Consider the following 27,270-nt stretch of genomic DNA (forward strand, 5'->3'; position numbering starts at 1 on the left):
CTCCGAAGCAGGAGATGCATCAAATCTGGCATATCTTCTGCTCTTGTGCAGTAAACCCCTTTCAGAGCAGGGACTCTTGTCATTAAAGTGATAAGATTTGGAGGGGAGGGAGGCCGCTGCCAGTCTATGACGCACAGTCAGGAGTTCAGCACGATTCATCGCCCCTAGGTCCTACCTGCTATCAGCATCTGGGACTCATTGCTAATGCCGGACATCACCAATGCCAAAAATCTATTTCCGGTAGCTCAGTGGAGCTGATAAGGACACCCACAGTGAAATAGCGGGGTCCCGGTCAGCTGAGAGAACGGGTGGAGGTCCCTAACCTCGCTCCACGCTGTCTGAACGACGCTCCAATCCTGCAGGCAGCCTCAGCATCACAGCATTGATCAGTGTATGTAATCTATAGATTCCATGTAATAGTCTACTACAGGGACTACAAAACTGGGAATAAGGTAAAAAGAACATTAACTTAATGTGAATAAGCCCCTCCCCTAATAAACGATTGAATCTTCCCCATTAACCAATTTTTTTAAATAAAATTATGTAAACAAAAAATAAATCTAAACATATGTGTAACCGCACGGTCAATGGCGTAAACGTAAAAAAATACAACTTCACGGGCCAAAAGAAAAGTCTTAAAAAGCGATCAAAGAGTCTCATCAAAATTAGTTGAAATTACAGATCACAGCGCAAAAAATGACTTTCATACATCCCCGTATACGGAATAATAAGAGAGTTATAGGGGACAAGGTAGGACAATCTGATACAGACTCATTATTGTACAAAAAGTTCGAATTTTTTTATATTTTAAAAGTATTAAAATAAAACCTGTATAAATCATTTATCATTGTAATCGTTTGGACCTACAGAATAAAGAGAATTATTACCGTAATGTGCACTGCGTCCAAACAGAAGAACCCAGATTTCACCCCACAAATAAACATTTTTGACCCTTGTTGTAGATTTTGCAGTAAAATGAGTGATGTCATTACAAAGTACAAACCGGTGGTGAAAAAAAACAACAACAAGAACAAGAAGCCTCATATGGGTTTGTAAAGAGGAAATCACAATCATTATGTCTATTAGAAGGCGAGAAGGAAAACATTAAAAAGAGAAATCACTGTGTCCTTAAGGGGTTAAAACGCAAAACTGCTGGGTTCTGAAGGGGTTAATAGTACAAAAAAAAACATCTAACAGCAACATGTGACCTCACACATACCTCCACCTGCAGAGCTGTACAGGAGCCGTGTACTTACAGGACCTGCGATGATGTCACAGTCATGTGATCAATCGGGACTCTGCTGTCACATGACCATTCTCACAGGTCCTTAACTCACCATCCCGTCTATCCTGCACTGCTGAACTCCGCCCACTCCTGTCACATGATCCTCCCCACAGGTCCTTCAGCCGCAGTCACATCTTTACTGCTATGCTTTACCCCCAAATGTACTGGTCACATGATTGTGACATCATCACATGTCCTACACCTCCAGCATGTAGCAGATACAGAGCAGGTCCTGGTGGGGCAGTCACTGCTGTTGTGTGTGGAGATCTCTCAGAGCAGCAGCCCCTGATCATGTGACTCCTCCTCCTCCATGTGACTGATCACATGACGGTGACATCATCGCAGGTCCTGTAAGCACACGGCTCCTCTGCAGATACAGGTATGTGTGTGCGGTCACCATCAGATCAGGATTATTGGGGATGTTTATTATTAACCCTTAAGTACACGATGTATATTTACATTCTGTGCCCCATATGGGACTTTGAGGTGAGCTCAGGAGCTATAAGCAGCCAGGACTCACCACTAGTGACGCTCATCGCCATTAACCCTTTAGATTCCATGATCAAAGTCGATTGCAGGATCTAATATTAGCAAAATGCAGTTGTTGGGGGGCGGAGTCTAGATCAGCTGAGATGACGGCCGGAGGGCCCCTTACCGTGCTCTGTGCTCAGATCGGTGCTCTAAGTATACAGACACCTCCACAGCCTGTATAAGCCGAGCACCGATAACACTGATCACTATGGCAGAGCGTTATTCAGGGTTTGTAATAGAAGCCCCTCCCCTAATAAGTTTATATCCCATTTTTGTAATAAAATAATGTAGGTGGGCGTGGCTTAGACATGGCACTGTGCGGTTGTTTTTCTAGGGAGCGCCGTGCCGACCAGCGGTTGTTTCCTGATTTCCTGCCTATACTGCCCCCAGGGGATGTCTGGATGGTGAAGGTATCAGGTCACTTACCCGCCCATCCTGTCACCTGTTCAGTCTCTTTTCTCCGGGTATCAGCCACTTCTTCCATACAGGACTATGTAAGCATCAGGTTTTTTAAGTTTCTCCCGCGCCCCTATTATTACTATAGACAGTGTTTCCAAACCAGCGTGCCTCCAGCAGTTGTGAAACTACAACTCCCAGCATGCCCTGACAGCCAAATGCTGTAACAGCTGGAGGCACCCTGCTTGGGAAACACTGACTCCGGTGGTGGCCCAGACCCTGCGTGTGTAACGGTATATGATGCTCGGCCTCTGCTGCAGGTAATAGCAGGTTCTTCCGGGGGGACATATCACAATTCACATAAAATCCTGATGTAATTGTGATGTATATTGTGCCCCCTAGTGGACACATTTCAGTATTCTTCATTGGACAATGTCATATTGAATCCCTCTATTCTTCTCCCTGCTCTGATGAAGACGTTCTGAATACACCGCAGCCTCAGAGATTAGGAGAAATGGATTCACAACGTCTTCAGCAGAGCAGGGACAGCGACCTCAGAAGACCTGGAGGACCAGAGCGCCACCACTGGACGGGAGAGGGGAGTGCGCTCTAGTCTCTTATTTTACAGCCCTCGGACAATGGATTTTGTTTTATAGAGAAATCTGAAAACTCCTATAATGTCTCCTCAGATGTTTCCCCAGATTATCTCCAGGAAATGGATTTTATTTCTCCATAGAATCTGGTGCGGTTTATCATCGTCTCCTCTTCTTCCCTTCAGGTTTCTCCAATCCAGGATCCTCTGCTGATATCTTCTATATAAGAGAATTCTCCTGGATGACCCATCCACCATGGAGAGAGACAGGAACAAGATGGCCGACAGGATCATAAACCTCACCCTACAGATACTCTTCCGGCTTACTGGAGAGGTGAGGGATTCTGGGAGTGATGTCACATGACCTCATTCTTATCTATATAATAGATGGATATGACTGGAGAGGTGAGGGATTCTGGGAGTGATGTCACATGACCTCATTCTTATCTATGTAATAACAGATGGATATGACTGGAGAGGTGAGGGATTCTGGGAGTGATGTCACATGACCTCATTCTTATCTATGTAATAACAGATGGATATGACTGGGGAGGTGAGGGATTCTGGGAGTGATGTCACATGACCTCATTCTTATCTATGTAATAACAGATGGATATGACTGGGGAGGTGAGGGATTCTGGGAGTGATGTCACATGACCTCATTCTTATCTATGTAATAACAGATGGATATGACTGGAGAGGTGAGGGATTCTGGGAGTGATGTCACATGACCTCATTCTTATCGATGGAATAACAGATGGATATGACTGGAGAGGTGAGGGATTCTGGGAGTGATGTCACATGACCTCATTCTTATCTATGGAATAACCGATGGCTATGACTGGAGAGGTGAGGGATTCTGGGAGTGATGTCACAGGACCTCATTCTTATCTATGGAATAACAGATGGATATGACTGGAGAGGTGAGGGATTCTGGGAGTGATATCACATGACCTCATTCTTATCTATGTAATAACAGATGGATATGACTGGAGAGGTGAGGGATTCTGGGAGTGATGTCACATAACCTCATTCTTATCTATGTAATAACAGATGGATATGACTGGAGAGGTGAGGGATTCTGGGAGTGATGTCACATGACCTCATTCTTATCTATGTAATAACAGATGGATATGACTGGAGAGGTGAGGGATTCTGGGAGTGATGTCACATGACCTCATTCTTATCTATGTAATAACAGATGGATATGACTGGAGAGGTGAGGGATTCTGGGAGTGGTGTCACATGACCTCATTCTTATCTATGTAATAACAGATAGATATGACTGGAGAGGTGAGGGATTCTGGGAATGTATGTAGTGATATAATGTGTCTCTCCATACACAGGATTACACAGTAGTGAAGAAGTCCTCTAGTGGGCGCTGTCGGGCCCCTGTGTGTGAAGGATGGGGAAGAACCCTGAGCCCAATCCCGGGGCCCTTACCTCACTCCCTGATACATGAGGAAATGGATGAACAGAAGATCCTAGAACTCATCAACAAGATGATGGAGCTGCTGACTGGAGAGGTGACCCTGCTGGGACATTATACAGTAATGGAGGGGTCTGGTGATGACTGGAGAGGTGACACTGCTGGGACATTATACAGTAATGGAGGGGTCTGGTGATGACTGGAGGGGTGACACTGCTGGGACATTATACAGTAATGGAGGGGTCTGGCGATGACTGGAGAGGTGACACTGCTGGGACACTATACAGTAATGGAGGGGTCTGGTGATGACTGGAGAGGTGACACTGCTGGGACATTTAGGGGTCTGGTGATGACTGGAGAGGTGACACTGCTGGGACATTATACAGTAATGGAGGGGTCTGGTGATGACTGGAGAGGTGACACTGCTGAGAATGCTGGGACATTATACAGTAATGGAGGGATCTGGTGATGACTGGAGAGGTGACACTGCTGGGACATTATACAGTAATGGAGGGGTCTGGTGATGACTGGAGAGGTGACACTGCTGGGACATTATACAGTAATGGAGGGGTCTGGTGATGACTGGAGAGGTGACACTGCTGGGACATTATACAGTAATGGAGGGGTCTGGTGATGACTGGAGAGGTGACACTGCTGGGACATTATACAGTAATGGAGGGGTCTGGTGATGACTGGAGAGGTGACACTGCTGGGAATGCTGGGACATTATACAGTAATGGAGGGGTCTGGTAATGACTGGAGAGGTGACACTGCTGGGAATGCTGGGACATTATACAGTAATGGAGGGGTCTGGTGATGACTGGAGAGGTGACACTGCTGGGACATTATATAGTAATGGAGGGGTCTGGTGATGACTGGAGAGGTGACACTGCTGGGACATTATACAGTAATGGAGGGGTCTGGTGATGACTGGAGAGGTGACACTGCTGGGAATGCTGGGACATTATACAGTAATGGAGGGGTCTGGTGATGACTGGAGAGGTGACACTGCTGGGACATTATACAGTAATGGAGGGGTCTGGTGATGACTGGAGAGGTGACACTGCTGGGACATTATACAGTAATGGAGGGGTCTGGTGATGACTGGAGAGGTGACACTGCTGGGACATTATACAGTAATGGAGGGGTCTGGTGATGACTGGAGAGGTGACACTGCTGGGACATTATACAGTAATGGAGGGGTCTGGTGATGACTGGAGAGGTGACACTGCTGGGACATTATACAGTAATGGAGGGGTCTGGTGATGACTGGAGAGGTGACACTGCTGGGACATTATACAGTAATGGAGGGGTCTGGTGATGACTGGAGAGGTGACACTGCTGGGACATTATACAGTAATGGAGGGGTCTGGTGATGACTGGAGAGGTGACACTGCTGGGACATTATACAGTAATGGAGGGGTCTGGTGATGACTGGAGAGGTGACACTGCTGGGACATTATACAGTAATGGAGGGGTCTGGTGATGACTGGAGAGGTGACAATGCTGGGACATTATACAGTAATGGAAGGGTCTGGTGATGACTGGAGAGGTGACACTGCTGGGACATTATACAGTAATGGAGGGGTCTGGTGATGACTGGAGAGGTGACCCTGCTGGGACATTATATAGTAATGGAGGGGTCTGGTGATGACTGGAGAGGTGACACTGCTGGGACATTATACAGTAATGGAGGGGTCTGGGGATGACTGGAGAGGTGACACTGCTGGGAATGCTGGGACATTATACAGTAATGGAGGGGTCTGGTGATGACTGGAGAGGTGACACTGCTGGGACATTATACAGTAATGGAGGGGTCTGGTGATGACTGGAGAGGTGACACTGCTGGGACATTATACAGTAATGGAGGGGTCTGGTGATGACTGGAGAGGTGACACTGCTGGGACATTATACAGTAATGGAGGGGTCTGGTGATGACTGGAGAGGTGACACTGCTGGAAATGCTGGGACATTATACAGTAATGGAGGGGTCTGGTGATGACTGGAGAGGTGACACTGCTGGGACATTATACAGTAATGGAGGGTTCTGGTGATGACTGGAGAGGTGACACTGCTGGGACATTATACAGTAATGGAGGGGTCTGGTGATGACTGGAGAGGTGACACTGCTGGGAATGCTGGGACATTATACAGTAATGGAGGGGTCTGGTGATGACTGGAGAGGTGACACTGCTGGGACATTATACAGTAATGGAGGGGTCTGGTGATGACTGGAGAGGTGACACTGCTGGTACATTATACAGTAATGGAGGGGTCTGGTGATGACTGGAGAGGTGACACTGCTGGGACATTATACAGTAATGGAGGGGTCTGGTGATGACTGGAGAGGTGACACTGCTGGGAATGCTGGGACATTATACAGTAATGGAGGGGTCGGGGTGATGACTGGAGAGGTGACACTGCTGGGAATGCTGGGACATTATACAGTAATGGAGGGGTCTGGTGATGACTGGAGAGGTGACACTGCTGGGACATTATACAGTAATGGAGGGGTCTGGTGATGACTGGAGAGGTGACACTGCTGGGACATTATACAGTAATGGAGGGGTCTGGTGATGACTGGAGAGGTGACACTGCTGGGACATTATACAGTAATGGAGGGGTCTGGTGATGACTGGAGAGGTGACACTGCTTGGACATTATACAGTAATGGAGGGGTCTGGTGATGACTGGAGAGGTGACACTGCTGGGACATTATACAGTAATGGAGGGGTCTGGTGATGACTGGAGAGGTGACACTGCTGGGACATTATACAGTAATGGAGGGGTCTGGTGATGACTGGAGAGGTGACACTGCTGGGACATTATACAGTAATGGAGGGGTCTGGTGATGACTGGAGAGGTGACACTGCTGGGAATGCTGGGACATTATACAGTAATGGAGGGGTCTGGTGATGACTGGAGAGGTGACACTGCTGGGACATTATACAGTAATGGAGGGGTCTGGTGATGACTGGAGAGGTGACCCGGCTGGGACATTATACAGTAATGGAGGGGTCTGGTGATGACTGGAGAGGTGACACTGCTGGGACATTATACAGTAATGGAGGGGTCTGGTGATGACTGGAGAGGTGACAATGCTGGGACATTATACAGTAATGGAGGGGTCTGGTGATGACTGGAGAGGTGACACTGCTGGGAATGCTGGGACATTATACAGTAATGGAGGGGTCTGGTGATGACTGGAGAGGTGACACTGCTGGAACATTATACAGTAATGGAGGAGTCTGGTGATGACTGGAGAGGTGACACTGCTGGGACATTATACAGTAATGGAGGGGTCTGGTGATGACTGGAGAGGTGACACTGCTGGGAATGCTGGGACATTATACAGTAATGGAGGGGTCTGGTGATGACTGGAGAGGTGACACTGCTGGGAATGCTGGGACATTATACAGTAATGGAGGGGTCTGGTGATGACTGGAGAGGTGACACTGCTGGGAATGCTGGGACATTATACAGTAATGGAGGGGTCTGGTGATGACTGGAGAGGTGACACTGCTGGGACATTATACAGTAATGGAGGGGTCTGGTGATGACTGGAGAGGTGACACTGCTGGGACATTATACAGTAATGGAGGGGTCTGGTGATGACTGGAGAGGTGACACTGCTGGGACATTATACAGTAATGGAGGGGTCTGGTGATGACTGGAGAGGTGACACTGCTGGGACATTATACAGTAATGGAGGGGTCTGGTGATGACTGGAGAGGTGACACTGCTGGGACATTATACAGTAATGGAGGGGTCTGGTGATGACTGGAGAGGTGACACTGCTGGGACATTATACAGTAATGGAGGGGTCTGGTGATGACTGGAGAGGTGACACTGCTGGGACATTATACAGTAATGGAGGGGTCTGGTGATGACTGGAGAGGTGACACTGCTGGGACATTATACAGTAATGGAGGGGTCTGGTGATGACTGGAGAGGTGACACTGCTGGGACATTATACAGTAATGGAGGGGTCTGGTGATGACTGGAGAGGTGACACTGCTGGGACATTATACAGTAATGGAGGGGTCTGGTGATGACTGGAGAGGTGACACTGCTGGGACATTATACAGTAATGGAGGGGTCTGGTGATGACTGGAGAGGTGACACTGCTGGAAATGCTGGGACATTATACAGTAATGGAGGGGTCTGGTGATGACTGGAGAGGTGACACTGCTGGGACATTATACAGTAATGGAGGGGTCTGGTGATGACTGGAGAGGTGACACTGCTGGAAATGCTGGGACATTATACAGTAATGGAGGGGTCTGGTGATGACTGGAGAGGTGACACTGCTGGGAATGCTGGGACATTATACAGTAATGGAAGGGTCTGGTGATGACTGGAGAGGTGACACTGCTGGGAATGCTGGGACATTATACAGTAATGGAGGGGTCTGGTGGTGACTGGAGAGGTGACACTTCTGGGACATTATACAGTAATGGAGGGTCTGGTGATGACTGGAGAGGTGACACTGCTGGGACATTATACAGTAATGGAGGGGTCTGGTGATGATTAGAGAGGTGACACTGCTGGGAATGCTGGGACATTATACAGTAATGGAGGGGTCTGGTGATGACTGGAGAGGTGACACTGCTGGGAATGCTGGGACATTATACAGTAATGGAGGGGTCTGGTGATGACTGGAGAGGTGACACTGCTGGGAATGCTGGGACATTATACAGTAACACCACTGGAGGGGTCGGGGTGATGACTGTATCATTATGTGTCAGGTTCCTATAAGGTGTCAGGACGTGGCGGTCTATTTCTCCATGGAGGAGTGGGAGTATGTAGAAGGACACAAGGATCAGTACAAGGATCAGGTCATGATGGAGGATCAGCAGCCCCTCACATCACCAGGTAATAGACATGACTATATACACACGTCCTCTCATTATTTGTATGTAAAGAATGAATTCAGTCTCTGTATGTGTTCCCTACAGTCAGATCCAGTAAGAGAACAGCACCAGAGAGGTGTCCCTGTCCTCTTCTTCCACAGGATGATCAGGTAGATGGAGATATTCCCTATGATCTGTAGAAGGGCTGTGAAGCTCTTGTGGTCAGTCCCCTCACCCTCCATGACTCCTCATCTCCTGCTCATCTATTACATCCCACGTGACTTCTCCTACTGTCTGATGACTTTTACTATATTTCTTTCACATCTTATGAATCAGGGAGAAGATCCAAACAATATTAATGCTCCAGAGACAGATGTGAGCGGTGATGAGCAGTATAAGGAGGACATTCGTACAGAGAAAGATCTGATCTATTTTAATGCTACAGACATAAATGAAGAAGAAGAGACAGATGTGAGCAGTGATGAGAAGTATAAGAAGGACATTCTTACAGGGAAAGATCTGATCTATATTAACGTAACAGACATAAAGGAAGAAGAAACAGATGTGAGCAGTGATGAGCAGTATAAGGAGGACATTTCTACAGGGAAAGATCTGATCTATATTAATGCTACAGACATAAAAGAAGAAGAAGTGACAGATGTGAGCGGTGATGAGCAGTATAAGGAGGACATTCCTTCAGGTAACCGCCCAGGTGAGTAGTAACCACTAAATGCAGAGAACAGTCACACATTCTTCTTGGTCACTGGCTGCAGTTATTCTTGGGGGATGTAATGGTGTAACTAGAGTTTTTTGGGGCTCCAAGGCAAATCTTAGGCCCTTCTGTGTGCCCTTACTATAGATTCTTCACCTTTTATGCCCCCACACTATTACTGTGCCCCCCAGACTGTTCTGCATCTTCTGTTCACCCCACACTGTGTATAGACCCACTTTGTTCCAGTGGAAGAATAAATACCTCTCCCCATCATTCCCCCAGAGCGGCTGTGTCCTCCGGCAGATGTCACCTGGTGTTGGCTGCTTTATGATCTGATCATGTGGCCTGTACCTGGCAGACATTACTAGCTGCTCCAGAACACTGTCTGCGGGATACAAGTGGTGCGGAAATCATGGGGCAGAGAGACAAAGAAGCGGAGACAGTTGAAGCGGTGCTCCCCCGAGGAGCTGAGACATATACCCCGGACCCCCAGAGGAGCCCCCCCTGCAGCCGTGATCATTACACCCCTGGATGGAAACATTGCTGCTCAGTAGAGACTGGGAGGAAGAGACCTCGATGCCGGACGATCAGTCATAGACCTTATGGGAAGGACAGTTCAGCTAAAGCCATGTCAGCAAAGTGACTGTACAGGATATGAAGCTTGAAAATAAGAACAAGTCTTAGCAGTTTAGGCTTCTGGTCGGTAGAGTCTAGTCATGTGATCAGGTTGGTCTCATTAGGTGAACTGCAGTGATCAGACTCCACCTCTCTCTCTGCAAAGTCAGAAGAATCATGGGAAATGTAGGCAGGATGAGAAAACCATTGATGTTCTGTGGCTTAAAGGGGTACTCCGAAGGGGGGAAAAAAAAGTTAAAATCAACTGATGCCAGAAAGTTATACAGATCTCTAAATTATTTTAATTTAAAAATCTTATCAGCTGTTGTATGATTCAGAGGAAGTTGTGTAGTTCTTTCTGTCTGACCACAGTGCTCTCTGCTGACACCTCTGTCCATGTCAGGAACTGTCCAGAGCAGGAGAGGTTTGCTATGGGGATTTGTTCCTACTCTAGACAGTTCCTGACCCGGACAGAAGTGTCAGCAGAGATAAGTACTGGGAGGGTTAAATATACACTGCAGGGAGCTTAGTGGAGCTGATCGGGATCATCACGGGGAAATCGCGATGTCCCGATCAGCTGAGAGGATGGTGGGAGGGCCCTTAACTGCCTCCTCGCTGTCCGATCGGTTCTCCAAGGCTCCAATCCGCCATGTCAGGCTGGAGTAATGGAGTACTGATAACACTGATCAATGCTATGCTGCAGTATTGTTCAGTGTATGTAATCAAGGATTGTATGTAATAGTCCCCTATGATTTAACCCCTTCCCTGATAAAAGTTTGAATCACCCCCTTTTCCCATAAAAAAAAAAAATACAAAAAATAAACATATGTGGTTTTGTCACATGTGTAAAAGTCCGAACTATAAAAATTTTACGTTATTTAAACCGCACGGTCAAAATACCAAAGTCCAGAACTGCGTAGATTTGGTCACTTTGTACACCCTAAAAAAATGTATAAAAAGTGATCAAAAAGTCCCATTAAAAAAAATGGTACTGATAAAAACTTCAGATCACAGTGTAAAAAATGACCCTCACACACCCCTGTATATGGAAAAATAATAAAGTTATAGGGGTCTGAAGAAGACAATTTTTTTTAACCCCTTCCCGCAGAAAGACTTACATAAACGTCAGGTTATGCAGCTAGTTCGCGCATCCAACTGTTTATAAAAGTCATTCAGTTAACCTGGCGATGCGCGGCATCGCAAGGGTTAACAGGCAAAAGTCCCGCTGATACCGGCGGGAGACAACTTCTGCAATCCCCCCCAGGACCATCTGTGAATGGTCCTGGTCAGCGATCACTGTGATTGGTTCCTGTGGGGGGGTGAAAGTTATCCCTTATGAAAAGGTAAAGTTGGAGTCTATTCCAGCATGTTATTGTAAAAAATTTAATTTTTACACTAACTTGCTGGTGTTGCCCCATACTTTTCATTTTCACAAAAGGTAAAAGGAAAAAAAGACCCCAAAATATGTAATGCAATTTCTCCTGAGTATGGAAATACCCCATATGTGGGCGTAAAATGCTCTGCGGGCGCACAACAAGGCTCAGGAGTGAGAGCACCATGTACATTTGAGGTGATTTGCACAGGGGTGGCTGATTTTACAGCAGTTCTGACATAAACGCAAAAAAACAACAACAAATTTGACCCCATTTTGGAAACGACACCACTAAAGGAACGTAACAAGGGGTATAGTGAGGCTTAAAGGGGTATTCCAGGCCAAAACTTATTTTTATATATCAACTGGCTCCGGAAAGTTACGGATTTGTAAATTACTTCTATTTAAAAATCTTAATCCTTCCAATAGTTATTAGCTTCTGAAGTTGAGTTGTTGTTTTCTGTCTAACTGCTCTTTGATGACTCACGTCCCGGGAGCTGTGCAGTTCCTATGGGGATATTCTCCCATCATGCACAGCTCCCGGGACGTGACATCATCATTGAGCAGTTAGACAGAAAACTTCAGAAGCTAATAACTATTGGAAGGATTAAGATTTTTTTTTAATAGAAGTAATTTACAAAACTGTTTAACTTTCCGGAGCGAGTTGATATATATAAAAAAAAAGGTTTTGCCTGGAATACCCCTTTAACAACCCACAGGTGTTTGAAGAATTTTCGTTAAAGTTGGACGTGAAATGAATTTTTTTCACTAAAGTGCTGGTGTTGTCCCAAATTTTTCATTTTCTCAAGGGGTAAGGAAATGCCCCATATGTGGATATAAAGTGCTCTGCAGGCAAACTACAATGCTCAGAAGAGAAGGAGCACCATTGGGATTTTGGCTGGAATTGAAGGCCACATGTGTTTACAAAGCCGCCATGGTGCCATAACAATGCCTCCCCCCCCCCCACGTGACCCTATTTTGGAAACTACACCCTTTAAGGAATGTAACAAGGGGTACAGTGAGCATTTACACCCCACAGGTGTCTGACAGATTTTTGGAACACTGTTCCAAAAGTCTGTCAAATGCCAGTGGGGTGTAAATTCTCACTGCACCCCTTATTACATTCAGTGATGGGTGTAGTTTCCAAAATGGGGTCACATGTGGGGGGCTTTGTAAACACAAATGGCCCCCTACTTCCATTCCAAACAAATTCTCTCTCCAAAAGCCCAATGGCGCTCCTTCTCTTCTGAGCATTGTAGTTCACCCGCAGAGCACTTTACATCCACACATGGGGTATTTCCATACTCAGAAGAAATGGGGTTACAAATTTGGAGGGGCATTTTCTCCTATTACCTCTTGTAAAAATTGTAAATTTGGGAAAAAAACAGCATTTTAGTAAAATATTATTTTTTTTTATTTACACATCCAACTTCAACGAAAAGTCGTCTAACACTTGCTGTATCCCTTGTTAAGTGCCTTGAGGGGTGTAGTTTCCAAAATGGTATTCCATGTGTTTTTTTTTTTGCTGTTATGGCACCATAGGGCTTCCTAAATGCGACATACCACCCCAAAAACCATTTCAGAAAAAATTGCTTTAAAAAAGCCAAATGGTGCTCCTTCTCTTCTGAGCATTTTAGTGCTCCCGCAGTGCACTTGACGTCCACACATGGGGTATTTCCATACTCAGAAGAGATGGGGTTACAAATTTTTTTTTTTTTGGGGGGGGGGGCATTTTCTCCTATCACCTCTTGTAAAAATGGTAAATTTGGGGGAAAAAACTGCATTTTAGTGAAAAAAAAAATTCTATTTACACATGCGACTTTAACGGAAAGTGTGGTGTTAAGACTCACTGTACCCCTTGTACGTGCCTCGAGGGGTGTAGTTTCCAAAATAGTGTGCCATGTGTTTTTTTTTTGCTGTTCTGGCATCATAGGGGCTTCCTAATTGTGACATGATCCTCAAAAAAACATTTCAGCAAAATTCACTCTCCAAAATCCCATTGTTGCTCCTTCACTTATGAGCCCTCTAGTGCATCCACAGAGCACGTTATGTTCACATATGAGGTTTTTCCTACTCAAGAGAAATTGGGTTACACATTTTGGGGGGCATTTTCTCCTTTTACCCCTTGAAAAAATTCGAAAACTGGGTCTACAAGAACATGTGAGTGTAAAAAATGAAGATTTTGAATTTTCTCCTTTACTTTGCTGCTATTCCTAAAGGGTTAACAAACTTTCTGAATGTCATTTTCAATACTTTGGGGGTGCAGTTTCTATAAAGGGGTCATTTATGGGGTATTTCTAATATGAAGGCCCCTCAAATCCACTTCAAACCTGAACTGGTTCCTGAAATATTTCAATTTAGAAAATTTTGTGAAAAGTTGGAAAATTGCTGCTGAACTTTGAAGCCTCTGATGTCTTCCAAAAGTAAAAACCTGTCCACTTTATGATGCAGATATAAAAAGTAGACATATTGCATTTGTGAATCAATATATAATTTATTTGGAATGTCTATTTCCTTATAAGCAGAGAGCTTCAAAGTTAGAAATATGCAAAATTTTCAAATTTTTCACCAAGAAATGATGCAAGTATCGACAAAAATTTACCACTAATATAAATTAGAATATGTCACGAAAAAACAATCTCGGAATCAAGTAAAAGCATCCCAGAGTTATTAATGCTTAAAGTGACAGTGGTCAGATGTGCAAAAAAATGCTTCCGTCCTTATGGTCATAATGGGCTTGATACTTAAGGGGTTAAAAGAAGTAAAACAAAATGAAACCTCTATAAGTTGGGTGTCCTTATACCGTATGGACGTACAGAATAAAGAGAAGGTGTCATTGTTACCGAAAAGTGCTGCGTAGAAACGGAAGCCCCCAAATGTTACATAATAGTGGGGTTTTTCAGTTTTTGCCTCACAAATAAATAATAATTTTTTTTTGTTTCACCGTAGATTTTGTGGTGAAATGATTGATGTCATTACAAAGTAAAATTAATAGCGCAAAAAACAGCAACAACCTCATATGGGTCTGTAGGTAGAAAACTGAAAGCGTTCTGATTTTTAGAAGGTGAGGAGGAAGAAACAAAAGTAAAAAAAAAACCTTAAGTCCTTAAGGGGTTAAAGCATTTTTTTTATTAAAACATAAGGAAAACTCTACAAGTTGGATGATGATACTGACCTGATGGATAAGTATAACGTCAGTTGTGACATCACGTTATATGGTAGGTGATGAAAAAATCCCAAATGTGCAAAATTGCATTTTATTTCAATTTAATTTTATCCCACAATTTGTTTTCTATTTCACAGTAAAATTGGTCCCACAAAAAACAAACTCTCATGTGACTCTAGATGGAAAAATGTAAATAAGGTTAATACTCAATTATATAATCTGTGTCAATCTCTGATGCTGGATATTAACCACTTAGATGCTACAGTCAAAGCTGACATCAGCATTTATACAGCCTTACTGAGAATCATTGGTGGTGCAATACAGTGTAAGATCGGTCCCACAAAAACAAGCTCTTAAACCCAGTGTAGATGGGAAAAGAAAAGAGTTTAGGCTGGGAGGAGAGGAGGAAAAAAAAAAGAAAAACACAAAAGCTTAAATATCCTGGGATGTTAAGGGTTAATACTGATAAAATCTGTTTTATTCTTGGCAGATTCTTGTAGCAGGAGATCAGAGGAGAATCTTATATCTTCAGATTATAAAGCAGATGATGATATCACACAAGATACATATGAAGAACATTCCATTATCCCAGATACACCCTCAGCCCTTCACAGCCAAGATCTCTCATCTCATCCTTATATACAGGTCCTGTCTTCTCAGTCATCACAGGATGTTCAGCAAAATAAAAGTAATAGAAGGGGTGTTGGACATCAACGAGCTCATACAGGAAAGAAACCATATTCATGCTCAGAATGTGGAAAATGTTTAATTAAGATATCAAGTCTTGTTGAACATCAGAAAATTCACACTGGAGAGAAACCATTTTTATGTTCAAAATGTGGTAAATGTTTTATTCAGAAATCAGTTCTTGTTCAACATCAAAGAACTCACACAGGGGAGAAGCCATTTTCATGTTCACAATGTGGCAACTGCTTTACTAGGAAATCAAATCTTGTTCAACATCAAAGAACTCACACAGGGGAGAAGCCATTTTCATGTTCAGAATGTGGGAAATGTTTTACTGAAAAATCAGGTCTTGTTCAACATCAAAGAACTCACACAGGGGAGAAGCCATTTTCATGTTCACAATGTGGGAACTGCTTTACTAAGAAATCAAATATTGTTAAACATCAAAGAACTCACACAGGAGAGAAGCCATTTTCATGTTCAGAATGTGGGAAATGTTTTACTTGCAAAGGAGATGTTACTCGACATCAAAGAACTCACACAGGAGAGAAGCCATTTTCATGTTCAGAATGTGGGAAATGTTTTACTGAAAAATCTAATCTTCTTAAACATCAGAAAACTCACACAGGAGAGAATGCATTTTCATGCTCAGAATGTGGGAAAAGTTTTACTGAGAAATCACATCTTGTTCAACATCAAAAAACTCACACAGGAGAGAAGCCATTTTCATGCTCAGAGTGTGGGAAATGTTTCACTGACAAATCAGGTCTTGTTAAACATCAAAGAACTCACACAGGGGAGAAGCCATTTTCATGTGCAGAATGTGGGAAATGTTTTACTCAGCAATCACATCTTGTTAAACATAAAATAACTCACACAGGGGAGAAGCCAATTCAGAGCAATAAATGATGCAGATAACACATCTATATATTAACCCTGTACATAGGATATCTGAGGTTTATACATTTATATCATATACTGCATCTCCAAACTTGTTACCAATTGATAATAAAAGTTTTCTTTTAGAACGTAGTCACCGATCCAGCGATGTCATCACTATAGTTCACATGGTAGGAGAAGAGTGTGGTATATGGTTGTGATATTCACTGCTCCTCATGGAGAAGACCCAACAGGCATAATCCATGGGGAGCTGCTACTGGAGACCCAAACACCTCACAGAGAAGGGACTTATTCCAGTGATGAAGAATTCCAGGACGGTCCGGGCTTCACCTGCTGAGACCCTTTTAGAAAGGTTGTGTTATCCCCGATCCTAGCTGATCATGTGGTGTCCGATCACTGGACACCTCACTCTGTGCTCGGCTGTTTCTGCAGCTCCCATAGTGAATGTACCTCCTCCCTACCTGGGGACACTGGGGTCCCTGTTATTGAGATACAGGGGATAGATGACACAACCCCCTCACCACTCCGTGATGTACTTTTATGTCATGGGCGGGATTACTTTCCCACCTGTCTTGGCAGTGTACCCTATGTATGCCGCAGTCAGTACTGATTGTAGCATCTATAGGGTTAAACTGTCTTGCTTCCCAGTCATGGCCTCCAGGTCTACCAGGCGCTGTTGCCTATGAGGCCCGACCTCGGTAACACTGACAGTTATACTGCGCTGTAGTACACATGTATGGTGGTGTAACCGACCGCAAACTCCCCCCCCCCCCCCCCATAAAAGGCCTAAAATCCCGAACACCTGCACCACAGAAAAATCTACCTACCTCATTTCAGTAGAAGTAAAAAAGCACTTCACTACAACCTGAAATAAAGTGAAAACATTCACTTGCCTCTGACACTGAGACCGCCAATGAGGGAGAGGAGGAATACCGCACCTCTCTCCTTTTTTCCTTTTCCCCCTCCCACCCCCCATCATCATTCAGTGATGAGCCCCCCTGGGAGGTGGCCCGGCAGGGCAGTGTAGACCCCCCCCCCATACTAGTGTCTCTGTCCCCCTATAGATGACCCTGACTGGACCCTATAACAATGATGACCACTGATTCCTGGGTTTGTTGGATTATAGTAGTTCCCATTAGGTTTTAGGGATACGGCAGCCGGATCCAGTGGGAGAATTTAAACACCAGCTGCTGCCATATCTCCGCCGGACCTGTGCCGTACCCCTTTCATGTCAGTGAACTGGACGGGGTCAGATAGTGACTCCGGTCGGCTCATTTTTGAACTGTAACAGTTTTTGTTGTCGTACTGAAAACTGCGGTCTGCTGTGGTTCCCGTCTGGCAACAAAAATTGATACGGTTCAAAAATGAGCCGACCTGAGCCCCTATCTTGCTTTGTCTGGCGCATTGAAATGAATGGGGTGCGGCACGGGTCCGGCGTGGTTATGGCAGCAGCTGGTGTTTAAATTATCCAGCTGGATCCGGCTGCTGTATGTAAAAACCATAGTGTGAATGCATCCTTAGTCTCATGGGGGTGCTAGGAAATACCCCTTATGTGAAATGATAACACAGGAATACAATTAGAAGTGTCAGGTCACTGTCATTCTGCACCTGCCCAGTTTTCCAATATCCTCGATACTTGGCCATTCTCCTAGATCAGTGTTTCCCAACCAGGGTGCCTCCAGCTGTTGCAAAACTACAACCCCCAGCATGCCCGGACAGCCAAAGGCTGTCCGGGCATGCTGGGAGTTGTAGTTTTGCAGCAGCTGGTGGCTCCCTGGTTGGGAAACACTATCATAGATGATGAAATGTAATAGACTGAACAGCTTACTGCTAAAGACAAATGATGGGGGATATGCTTGGTAGAGTAACCGTCATAGCTATGGGTCATTTGATTTGAATGATAGCCCTTAAATATGACATTTCAGTATTACAGTAGTTATATTTATGTATATAGGAGGCAGTATTATAGTAAAAATTTATACTCACGTAATTTTGCTTTCCTTGAGTCTGAAGGCAGCACAGAAGGGTTAATTAATAGCTTCATCCAGTTCATCCTAGGACCGCCCACCTAAAAGAACAATGAAGAATTAACCAATCCCAGGCCATGCCTGGTTACATACATCCATCAGAACCCATCCACTCCATGTTAATGAATAGACTCAGTTCTGATGCAGAAAAAAATAATATTTAATAGGGAGGGTTTGTATGTGCTGCCTTCAGACTCAAGGAAAGCAAAATTACGTGAGTATAAATTTTTACTTTCCATTTCGTCTTCCAGCAGCACAGAAGGGAGCTGAATGGCAAACAAAGGGGGGGGGGATACTTAATTAAATGCAGCATTAAGCACCCCTGTGCTAAAGGCTGGATGCGTGCCCTGGATATCTAGCCTGTAGTTCCTCACGAAGGTCGAACTTGTCCACCACGAAGCTGCATTATAGATCTCCTGGATAGATACTTGCGCTCTTTCCGCCCAGGACGTAGCTGTGGCACGAGTTGAATGAGCTTTGAGGGAGGCTCAACTTCCGCCTTTTTGTAGGCCTCCAGAATAGCGGACTTCAGCCATCTCGTCCGAGATGGCAACTTTTTTTTTATCCTTGGCAACTTTTTTCCCTTTTCTGGCTCCAACAAACTGGATGAACAGGTTTTCATCTACCCGGAACTCCTTCGTCCTGTCCAGGTAACATGACAGAGCCGACGAGACATCCAGATTCTGTAGGAGCCTTTCTTCTTCATCTTGTGGTTCTGGCAGGTACCTAAGTAAAAAGATTTCCTTGTTCACATTTACCTCTGAAGACACTTTGGGTCTAAAGGACGGCACCGTCCGCAGCAAGACTCCCTCTGGCACGAATCGCAGGAGAAGATCCCTAGATGAAAGGGCTTGAATCTCTCCAATCTCTCAAACCTTGTATGACAACCATTTCAGATAAACTTCTTGTAGAGGCTCAAAGGGAGGCATTGTCAGGGCTCTTAGGACGAGAGTGAGATCCCACGTAGAGACTGGAGGACGGATTACTGGTCTTAGTTGTTTCAAGGCTTTGAAGAATCTTGCTATTACCGGATGATTAGCAAATCTTCCATCCATGAAAGAGTTGATCACAGTCATATGGACTCTTAAGGTGTTGGGTCTCAAACCTTTGTTGAAGCCATCCTGCAGGAACTCTAAGATAACTGGCAAGGACACCTCATCCCGACTCTTCTCCTGTCTCCAAGATGTGAACTTTCTCCAAAGCTTGGAGTACAGAGCATTGGTGGATTTTCTCCTTGCCGCTAGAAGAGTGGATATGACTTCTTCTGACAAACCAGTCATCCGGAATTTAGCGCTCTCAAACTCTATGCAGTAAAGTGCAGTTTCTCTGGCCGTGGATGATGAAAGCCTTTCTGGACCAGGAGATCTCTGTGGGGAGGAAACTTGAGGCACCTGCCCCTCGACATCCGCAGAAGTATTGGAAACCATACTCTCCTCGGCCAGTAGGGAGCTATCAGGATGACATCCGGCTTGTCCGTCAGTATCTTCCTGATCACCCGACCTATCATCACTGGAGGGGGAAACAGATAAATGTGGAGACCTTGCTACGAAATTGTGAGGGCATTCAAGATGTCCGGATGATCCTGGTGATTTAGGGAAGCAAATCTGGAAATCTTCAGAATCTCTCGTGTGGCCATCATATGGAAGTCCGGCAGACTCCATCTGTTCACCAGTTGCAGGAAGTGAACCGTATTCAGTGACCACTCGTTGGGGCTCAACCTTGATCGACTCAGACGATCCGCTTGCACATTAAGGACGCCCTTTATGTGCACAGCTGAAATGCTGGGAACAGTCCTCTCTGCCCAGGCCATGATGCGCTTGCACTCTTTCTGTAGGCCTGGACTTCGAGTGCCCCCCTGCTTGTTCAAATAATAAAAACACAGTAGTCTAGTTGTCTGAACCAGCAGGGGTTTCTTCCTCAGCAGAGAGCTGAAGTGTAACAAGGCTAATCTTACCGCCCTCATTTCTCGCAGGTCGGATGACATCCATGATTCTTCTTGGGACCAACACCTCTGCACCCACAGATCTGCTACGTGGGCTCCCCAGCCCAACTTCGAGGCATCTGTTGTAACCAGGATACTGTCTGAAGGTTTCAAGCTGCATCCTGAAGATTTTTCTTGACCAGCCACCATTTGAGACTGTTCCTCGTATGCTGTGATAACCTGAGGGGAGAAGACAAGGATTCGAGACTCTTGTCCCATGCAGACAACACTTCTTCCTATAGGTCTCTCATATGAGCCTTGGCCCAGGGCACTGCTTCTATTGCCGCAGTTAAGAGCTCCAGAGTTCTCATCCCAACACCAATGGACACCTGTGGAGTTTCTATGATTTAAGCCACCTGTGAAGTGAGGATAAGCATCCGGTCTTGAGGCAGGAACAACTTCTGCTGCTGAGAGTCTATTATAAACCCTAGGAATCTCTTCCTGGTTGCTGGTGTCAAGTTGGATTTTTTTAAATTGACCAGGAAACCAACCTCCTGTAACATCCGTAAAGTCGACTGTAGGTGATGTTCCAACTCCTCCGAAGAATCTGCTATCAGGAGCCAGTCGTCCAAGTAGGGCACCAGGTGTATCCCTTGAAGACGAAGAGCCACCACCACTGCTATGGCCACTTTTGTGAACACCCTGGGCGCCGAAGACACCCCAAACGGTAGAGAGTGGAATTGATAGTGTTGTACCCCTTGTTCCATCTTGATAGCCACCCTGAGATATTTCCTTGAAGCAGGGTGAATCGGCACGTGCAGATAAGCATCCATAAGATCTATGGACGCCATGAAAGAACCTTTTTGTATAAGATGGATTGCAGATCTTATAGTCTCTATCTTGAACTTTTCTTTCTTTAGAAATTTTTTGAAAAATCTGAGGTCGATCACCAGCCGAAACTTGTTTTGCGGCTTGGGAACTGGAAAGACCCGTGAGCAGATGCCTTGACCTCTCCCTTCTTGAGGAACTTCTTCCAGAGCCTCTTTTTGAAGGAATTCTCGGATTAACTGAAAAATAACCAGATTTTCCGGACAGTTGAACACAAACCTTGCCCGAGGATGATTAAGAAAAATCAGCTTGTATCCTGCTCTGACATCACTTAAGACCCATTTGTCGGTCGTGATATCTTCCCAAGCAGGCAGGAACCGTAAAAGTCTTGAGCCGACCGTGATCTGACCTCTGGCTTCAGAAATCCGTTTTGGACTGAGAACCCTCCGGCTGTTTTTTCTTTCCTTTGGTCTGCTGACCTCTTCCGAATCTTCTGTCCCTGCTATGGAACGGTCTCCTTCGGAAAGTGCTTCAGACTATGGGCCGAAAGGACCGAAAGGGCTTGCGTCTTAGGTTGAGGGAAGGAAAAACCTTTATTCTCCTGAGCGGATTCCAGGATTTTCTCCAACTGAGGGCCGATTAGGTGCCCTGGCTGAAAAGGAAGAGCACACAAATTTATCTTTGAGGCTACATCTCCTGACCATGGCTTTAGCAACACTGCTCTTCTTGCTGCATTGGAACTCTGCAACTGTCTTTAGCGAAGTAACCTGCCGATATAGTTCCTCCCTTGGCGCCCTCTGCTCATTGTCTCGACCTAGCTGACTAAGCCACAATCTCAGAGCTCTGGATACAGGAACTGTTGCAAGCGCTGTCTTACACAGTGCGGCTGAATTCAGATATCCGTTTTTCAGTAGGACATCCATCCTCCTGTCCAGAGAATCTTTGAGAACAGAGGAATCTTCAGACTGTAACAGTGTCTTTTTGGAGAGTTTTGCCACTGTGGCGTCAACTTTACCAGGACTTTCCCACTGCTCTGAATCCGCAGGATCTAGTTTGTAGACTGCTTTGAACCTTGATCCAAGGTCAACTCTTTTTTCTGGCTTTACCCATTCTCTCTCCATGATGGTTTTAAGCATTGGATGGCCCGAAAATGTCCTGTATTTCTTCTTTGGGAAGTAAAACAGGCTGTCCTTGTCTTGTGTTGAAGACTCGCCTTGCTTTACCTTCATAGTGTTTTTTACTGCCTTGATCAACTTGTCTGTCTGTTCTTTCCTGAACAAATAATTGTCTTCAGTGATGGCATCCTCTGAGTCAGATGATGACTCTGAAGTCTCGGATTCCGAGGAGGAGGACTCAGAGACCTGTTGGCTGGAATGTGGCTGACCCCCTCTCCTTTTACGTGCAGGCTCCTGAGTAGCCATATGCTGCTTGAACCAAGAAAAAAATAGCTTCTTTAAGAAAGGAAGACTGATCATCCGCAGGAGAGCAAACAGCACACATATTAGACTGCGACCCATCTAGCAGTACCTGGAGGCAGGAAATGCAGCGTACGGTGATACAATTTTGGCATATATCCCAAAGCATCGTCCGGTAATGGTTGGCTGCACGCTGAGCATGCTCTGTGCTAGGATTTAGATTAGAGACAGTATTATAGTAGTTATATTCTTGTATATAGGAGCAGTATTATAAGTTATATTCTTGTATATAGGAACAGTAGTATAGTAGGTATATTCTTGTACATAGGAGCAGTATTATAGTAGTTATATTCTTGTACATAGGAGGCAGTATTATAGTAGTTATATCCTTGTATATAGGAGCAGTATTATAGTAGTTATATTCTTGTATATAGGAGCAGTATTATAGTAGTTATATTCTTGTATATAGGGAGCAGTATTATAGTAGTTATATCCTTGTATATAGGGAGCAGTATTATAGTAGTTATATCCTTGTATATAGGGGCAGTATTATAGTAGTTATATTCTTGTATATAGGAGCAGTATTATAGTAGATATATTCTTGTATATAGGAGCAGTATTATAGTAGTTATATCCTTGTATATAGGAGCAGTATTATAGTAGTTATATTCTTGTATATAGGGAGCAGTATTATAGTAGTTATATCCTTGTATATAGGGAGCAGTATTATAGTAGTTATATCCTTGTATATAGGAGCAGTATTTTAGTAGTTATATTCTTGTATATATGAGCAGTATTATAGTAGTTATATTCTTGTATATAGGAGCAGTATTATAGTAGTTATATTCTTGTATATAGGAGCAGTATTATAGTAGTTATATTCTTGTATATAGGAGCAGTATTATAGTAGTTATATTCTTGTATATAGGAGCAGTATTATAGTAGTTATATTCTTGTATATAGGAGCAGTATTATAGTAGATATAGGAGCAGTATTATAGTAGTTATATTCTTGTATATAGGAGCAGTATTATAGTAGATATATTCTTGTACATAGGGGCAGTATTATAGTAGTTATATTCTTCTATATAGGAGCAGTATTATAGTAGTTATATTCTTGTATATAGGAGCAGTATTATAGTAGTTATATTCTTCTATATAGGAGCAGTATTATAGTAGTTATATTCTTGTATATAGGAGCAGTATTATAGTAGTTATATTCTTGTATATAGGAGCAGTATTATAGTAGTTATATTCTTGTATATATAGGGAGCAGTATTATAGTAGTTATATTCTTGTATATAGGAGCAGTATTATAGTAGTTATATTCTTGTATATAGGGGCAGTATTATAGTAGTTATATTCTTGTATATAGGGGCAGTATTATAGTAGTTATATATAGGAGCAGTATTATAGTAGTTATATTCTTGTATATAGGAGCAGTATTATAGTAGTTATATTCTTGTATATAGGAGCAGTATTATAGTAGTTATATTCTTCTATATAGGAGCAGTATTATAGTAGTTATATATAATTCCACGAAGTAGAAGGAAAAAGCCGAAACTGCACTCACCCACTGTCAAAATTCACAAACCGGAGAAAGTTTATTTTCAGATGATATTAGGAGATCCAGCAGGTGTGGGACGTGGAGGGGAGAAGGAGTCTTGCAACTAGTTTCGCGCCGGCCGGCGCTTTCTCTGAGCTGGTGTAAAATAGCCATTTCAAGAGGGAATTGTAATGGATTCAATATCAATAATCATATATATAATTGGGATAAAATGACTATTTCACATTTTGCTAATATTTGCTCATTTGAAACAGATGGCATCAGCCTTTCTTCCCGTGGAGTCTGACAATCAAGACTGAACTTTTATTATTACCAATATTAATGTTGTAGAGAGATAGTGATGTCTGTACCAGGATCCGTATCCTGGACAACACCTGATAATGTCCGACTAATAAAGTATTTGTGTCAGGTGACCATCTAGAGGAAAAGAGGAACAAGATTATGATTAACGCTTAGGAGAAAAACAAGTCTATAAAACAAAACCACACGCACGTACACACACGTCACGGATAATGATGGATAATGTGGGTGGTAATTTATGTTAATTCTGGAGGCTATATAACCTGTGAACTCTGCCGTAATAAACACCAGAGAATTGCGTAAAGGGGTATTCCAGGCCAAAACTTTTTTTTAATATATCAACTGGCTCCGGAAAGTTAAACAGATTTGTAAATTACTTCTATTAAAAAATCTTAATCCTTCCAATAGTTATTAGCTTCTGAAGTTGAGTTGTTGTTTTCTGTCTAAATGCTCTCTGATGATGTCCCGGGAGCTGTGCAGTTCCTATGGGGATATTCTCCCATCATGCACAGCTCCCGGGACGTGACATCATCAATGAGCAGTTAGACAGAAAACTTCAGAAGCTAATAACTATTGGAAGGATTAAGATTTTTTAATAGAAGTAAGTTACAAATCTGTTTAACTTTCCGGAGCCAGTTGATATATAAAAAAAAAAGGTTTTGCCTGGAATAACCCTTTAACCTGAACAGAGCGTCAGTGTCTGTCACTTCACTCCGATGCATCAAACTTTACTTAGATAATCAATCTGGACGGGAACAGATATGCACTGAGTATCTGAAGAAGTCATTCCACTTCACTGGGACTAAGTTATACAACAGCTGGAGGCACACTACTACAACTCCCAGTATGCCTTTTGGCTGTCCGTGCATGCTGGGGGTTGTAGTTATGCAACTGCTGGAGGCACACTTTTTCATAGAAAAACTAACTATAACCCCCCCCAGCTTGCACAAACTACCAAAGTGCATGCTGGTAGATGTAGTTGTGCTGTCTGCTGTTGCATAACAACTCCCAGCATGCCCTTTTGTGCATGCTGGGAGTTGTTGCTAAGCAACAGCAGGAGGCAGCCTAACCTCCTACTGCTGCTTCACATCAGTCCACGGGGAAGGAGGGGGGTGGAGGCTTCACCTTCATGAATGAGGCGGGGGGGGGGGGGGGGGCAGGGGTCAGCCACAGTGACTGGGAGCGGTCGGCGGGGGGGTATGTGAGAGCAAGAGCTGAGCTGCGTGATTGACAGGCAGGGAGCAGCAGTCACGTGTCCTGGCTGCAGCCTGAGATTTCGAACTCATGCCAGGCCAGCATGAGTCTGAAATCAATAAGAGACTAGCGGCCGGGACATGTAGGGAGACCCCTAGTGGTGGGTTTTCAAAAATGAAAAGAAACATGGTAATTATAATTTTTTTCTTTTTTAATAACATACATTTTGGAACTTGTTAGAAATAGCTTACTTTACAACACATAAAAACTTTTTTTTTCCATTACATTTTTAATATAAATATTACAAAACAGATTTGGAGAGGCTCTTGTCACTCGAGCGACCATGTGACCTGGGCTGCCCAATTAAGACACCTATACCCAAGGTGACAAAATAAATGAATAAATAAATAGAAATAAATTGGGGCTCAAGGTCTTGAACAGTTCTTTCATGTTTAAAACTTGATTTGTGAGAAAAACATTTCCCACATTCTGAACATGAATAGGGTTTTACCCCTGTGCGAGTTTGTTTACAAAGACTTGATTTCTCAGTAAAACATTTCCCACATTCTGCACATGAAAATGCCTTCTCACCTGTGTGAGTTCTTCATGTTTAAGAAGATTAGATTTCACAGTAAAACATATCCCACACTCTGCACATTAAAATGGCTTCTCCTCTGTGTGAGTTTTTTCATGTTTAACAAGTCTTGATTTTCGAGAAAAACATTTCCCACATTTTGAACATGAATATGGTTTCTCCCCTGTGTGAGTTAGTTTATGGTTAACAAGACTTGATTTCTCAGTAAAACATTTCCCACACTCTGCACATGAAAATGGCTTCTCCCCTGTGTGAGTTCTTTGATGTTTAACAAGATGTGATTTCTGAGTAAAACATTTTCTACATTCTGAACATGAAAATGGCTTCTCTCCTGTGTGAGTTATTTGATGTTTAACAAGTTGTGATTGCTGAGTAAAACATTTTCCACATTCTGAACATGAAAATGGCTTCTCTCCTGTGTGAGTTCTTTGATGTCTAACAAGTTCTGATTTATAAGTAAAACATTTTCCACACTCTGCACATGAAAATGGCTTCTCCCCTGTGTGAGTTCTTTGATGATTAACAAGACTTGATTTGTCAGTAAAAGATTTCCCACACTCTGCACATGAAAATGGCTTCTCTCCTGTGTGAGTTCTTTGATGATTAACAAGTTGCGATTTATTAGTAAAACATTTTCCACATTCTGAACATAAAAATGGCTTCTCCCCTGTGTGAGTTCTTTGATGTGCAACAAGATGTGATTGCTGAGTAAAACATTTTCTACATTCTGAGCATGAAAATAGCTTCTCTCCTGTGTGAGTTCTTTGATGTAGAAGAAGACTTGATTTCCCAGTAAACCATTTTCCACATTCTGAACATGAAAATGGCTTCTCTCCTCTGTGAGTTCCTTGATGTCTAACAAGTTTTGATTTATAAGTAAAACATT

General features: G+C 43.7%; 2 protein-coding genes across 2 annotated transcripts in view; both read left to right on the forward strand.

Moving 5' to 3' along the window:
• The window catches only part of LOC130298279 (zinc finger protein 850-like), a 232,337-nt gene that overhangs the window by 33,786 nt on the left and 171,281 nt on the right, over window positions 1-27,270 (forward strand). The window contains exon 5 of the mRNA XM_056551209.1: window positions 15,734-16,493. Coding sequence (XP_056407184.1) covers window positions 15,734-16,493 — 760 coding nt within the window. The remainder of the gene's footprint in view (window positions 1-15,733; window positions 16,494-27,270) is intronic.
• Window positions 1,487-10,306, forward strand: LOC130298284 (gastrula zinc finger protein XlCGF53.1-like). The gene is made up of 7 exons (XM_056551216.1): window positions 1,487-1,664; window positions 2,991-3,138; window positions 4,151-4,330; window positions 8,982-9,108; window positions 9,192-9,256; window positions 9,423-9,798; window positions 10,081-10,306. Exons 2-7 carry the CDS (start codon window positions 3,061-3,063, stop codon window positions 10,164-10,166), a joined length of 912 nt encoding a protein of 303 aa, XP_056407191.1. The 5' UTR covers window positions 1,487-1,664; window positions 2,991-3,060; the 3' UTR covers window positions 10,167-10,306.

Source organism: Hyla sarda, assembly GCF_029499605.1.
Source record: "Hyla sarda isolate aHylSar1 chromosome 1 unlocalized genomic scaffold, aHylSar1.hap1 SUPER_1_unloc_8, whole genome shotgun sequence".
NCBI classification, from domain to species: domain Eukaryota; kingdom Metazoa; phylum Chordata; class Amphibia; order Anura; family Hylidae; genus Hyla; species Hyla sarda.

What these genes read in the sequence shown, in the direction of transcription:
- LOC130298284 (XM_056551216.1), top strand. Translation starts at nt 3,061, where the DNA reads ATGGAGAGAGACAGGAACAAGATGGCCGACAGGATCATAAACCTCACC. An exon ending in GCAGCCCCTCACATCACCAG is followed by an intron (nt 9,109 to 9,191) that starts GTAATAGACATG and finishes TGTTCCCTACAG; the next exon opens with TCAGATCCAGTAAGAGAACA. An exon ending in TTCTTCCACAGGATGATCAG is followed by an intron (nt 9,257 to 9,422) that starts GTAGATGGAGAT and finishes CTTATGAATCAG; the next exon opens with GGAGAAGATCCAAACAATAT.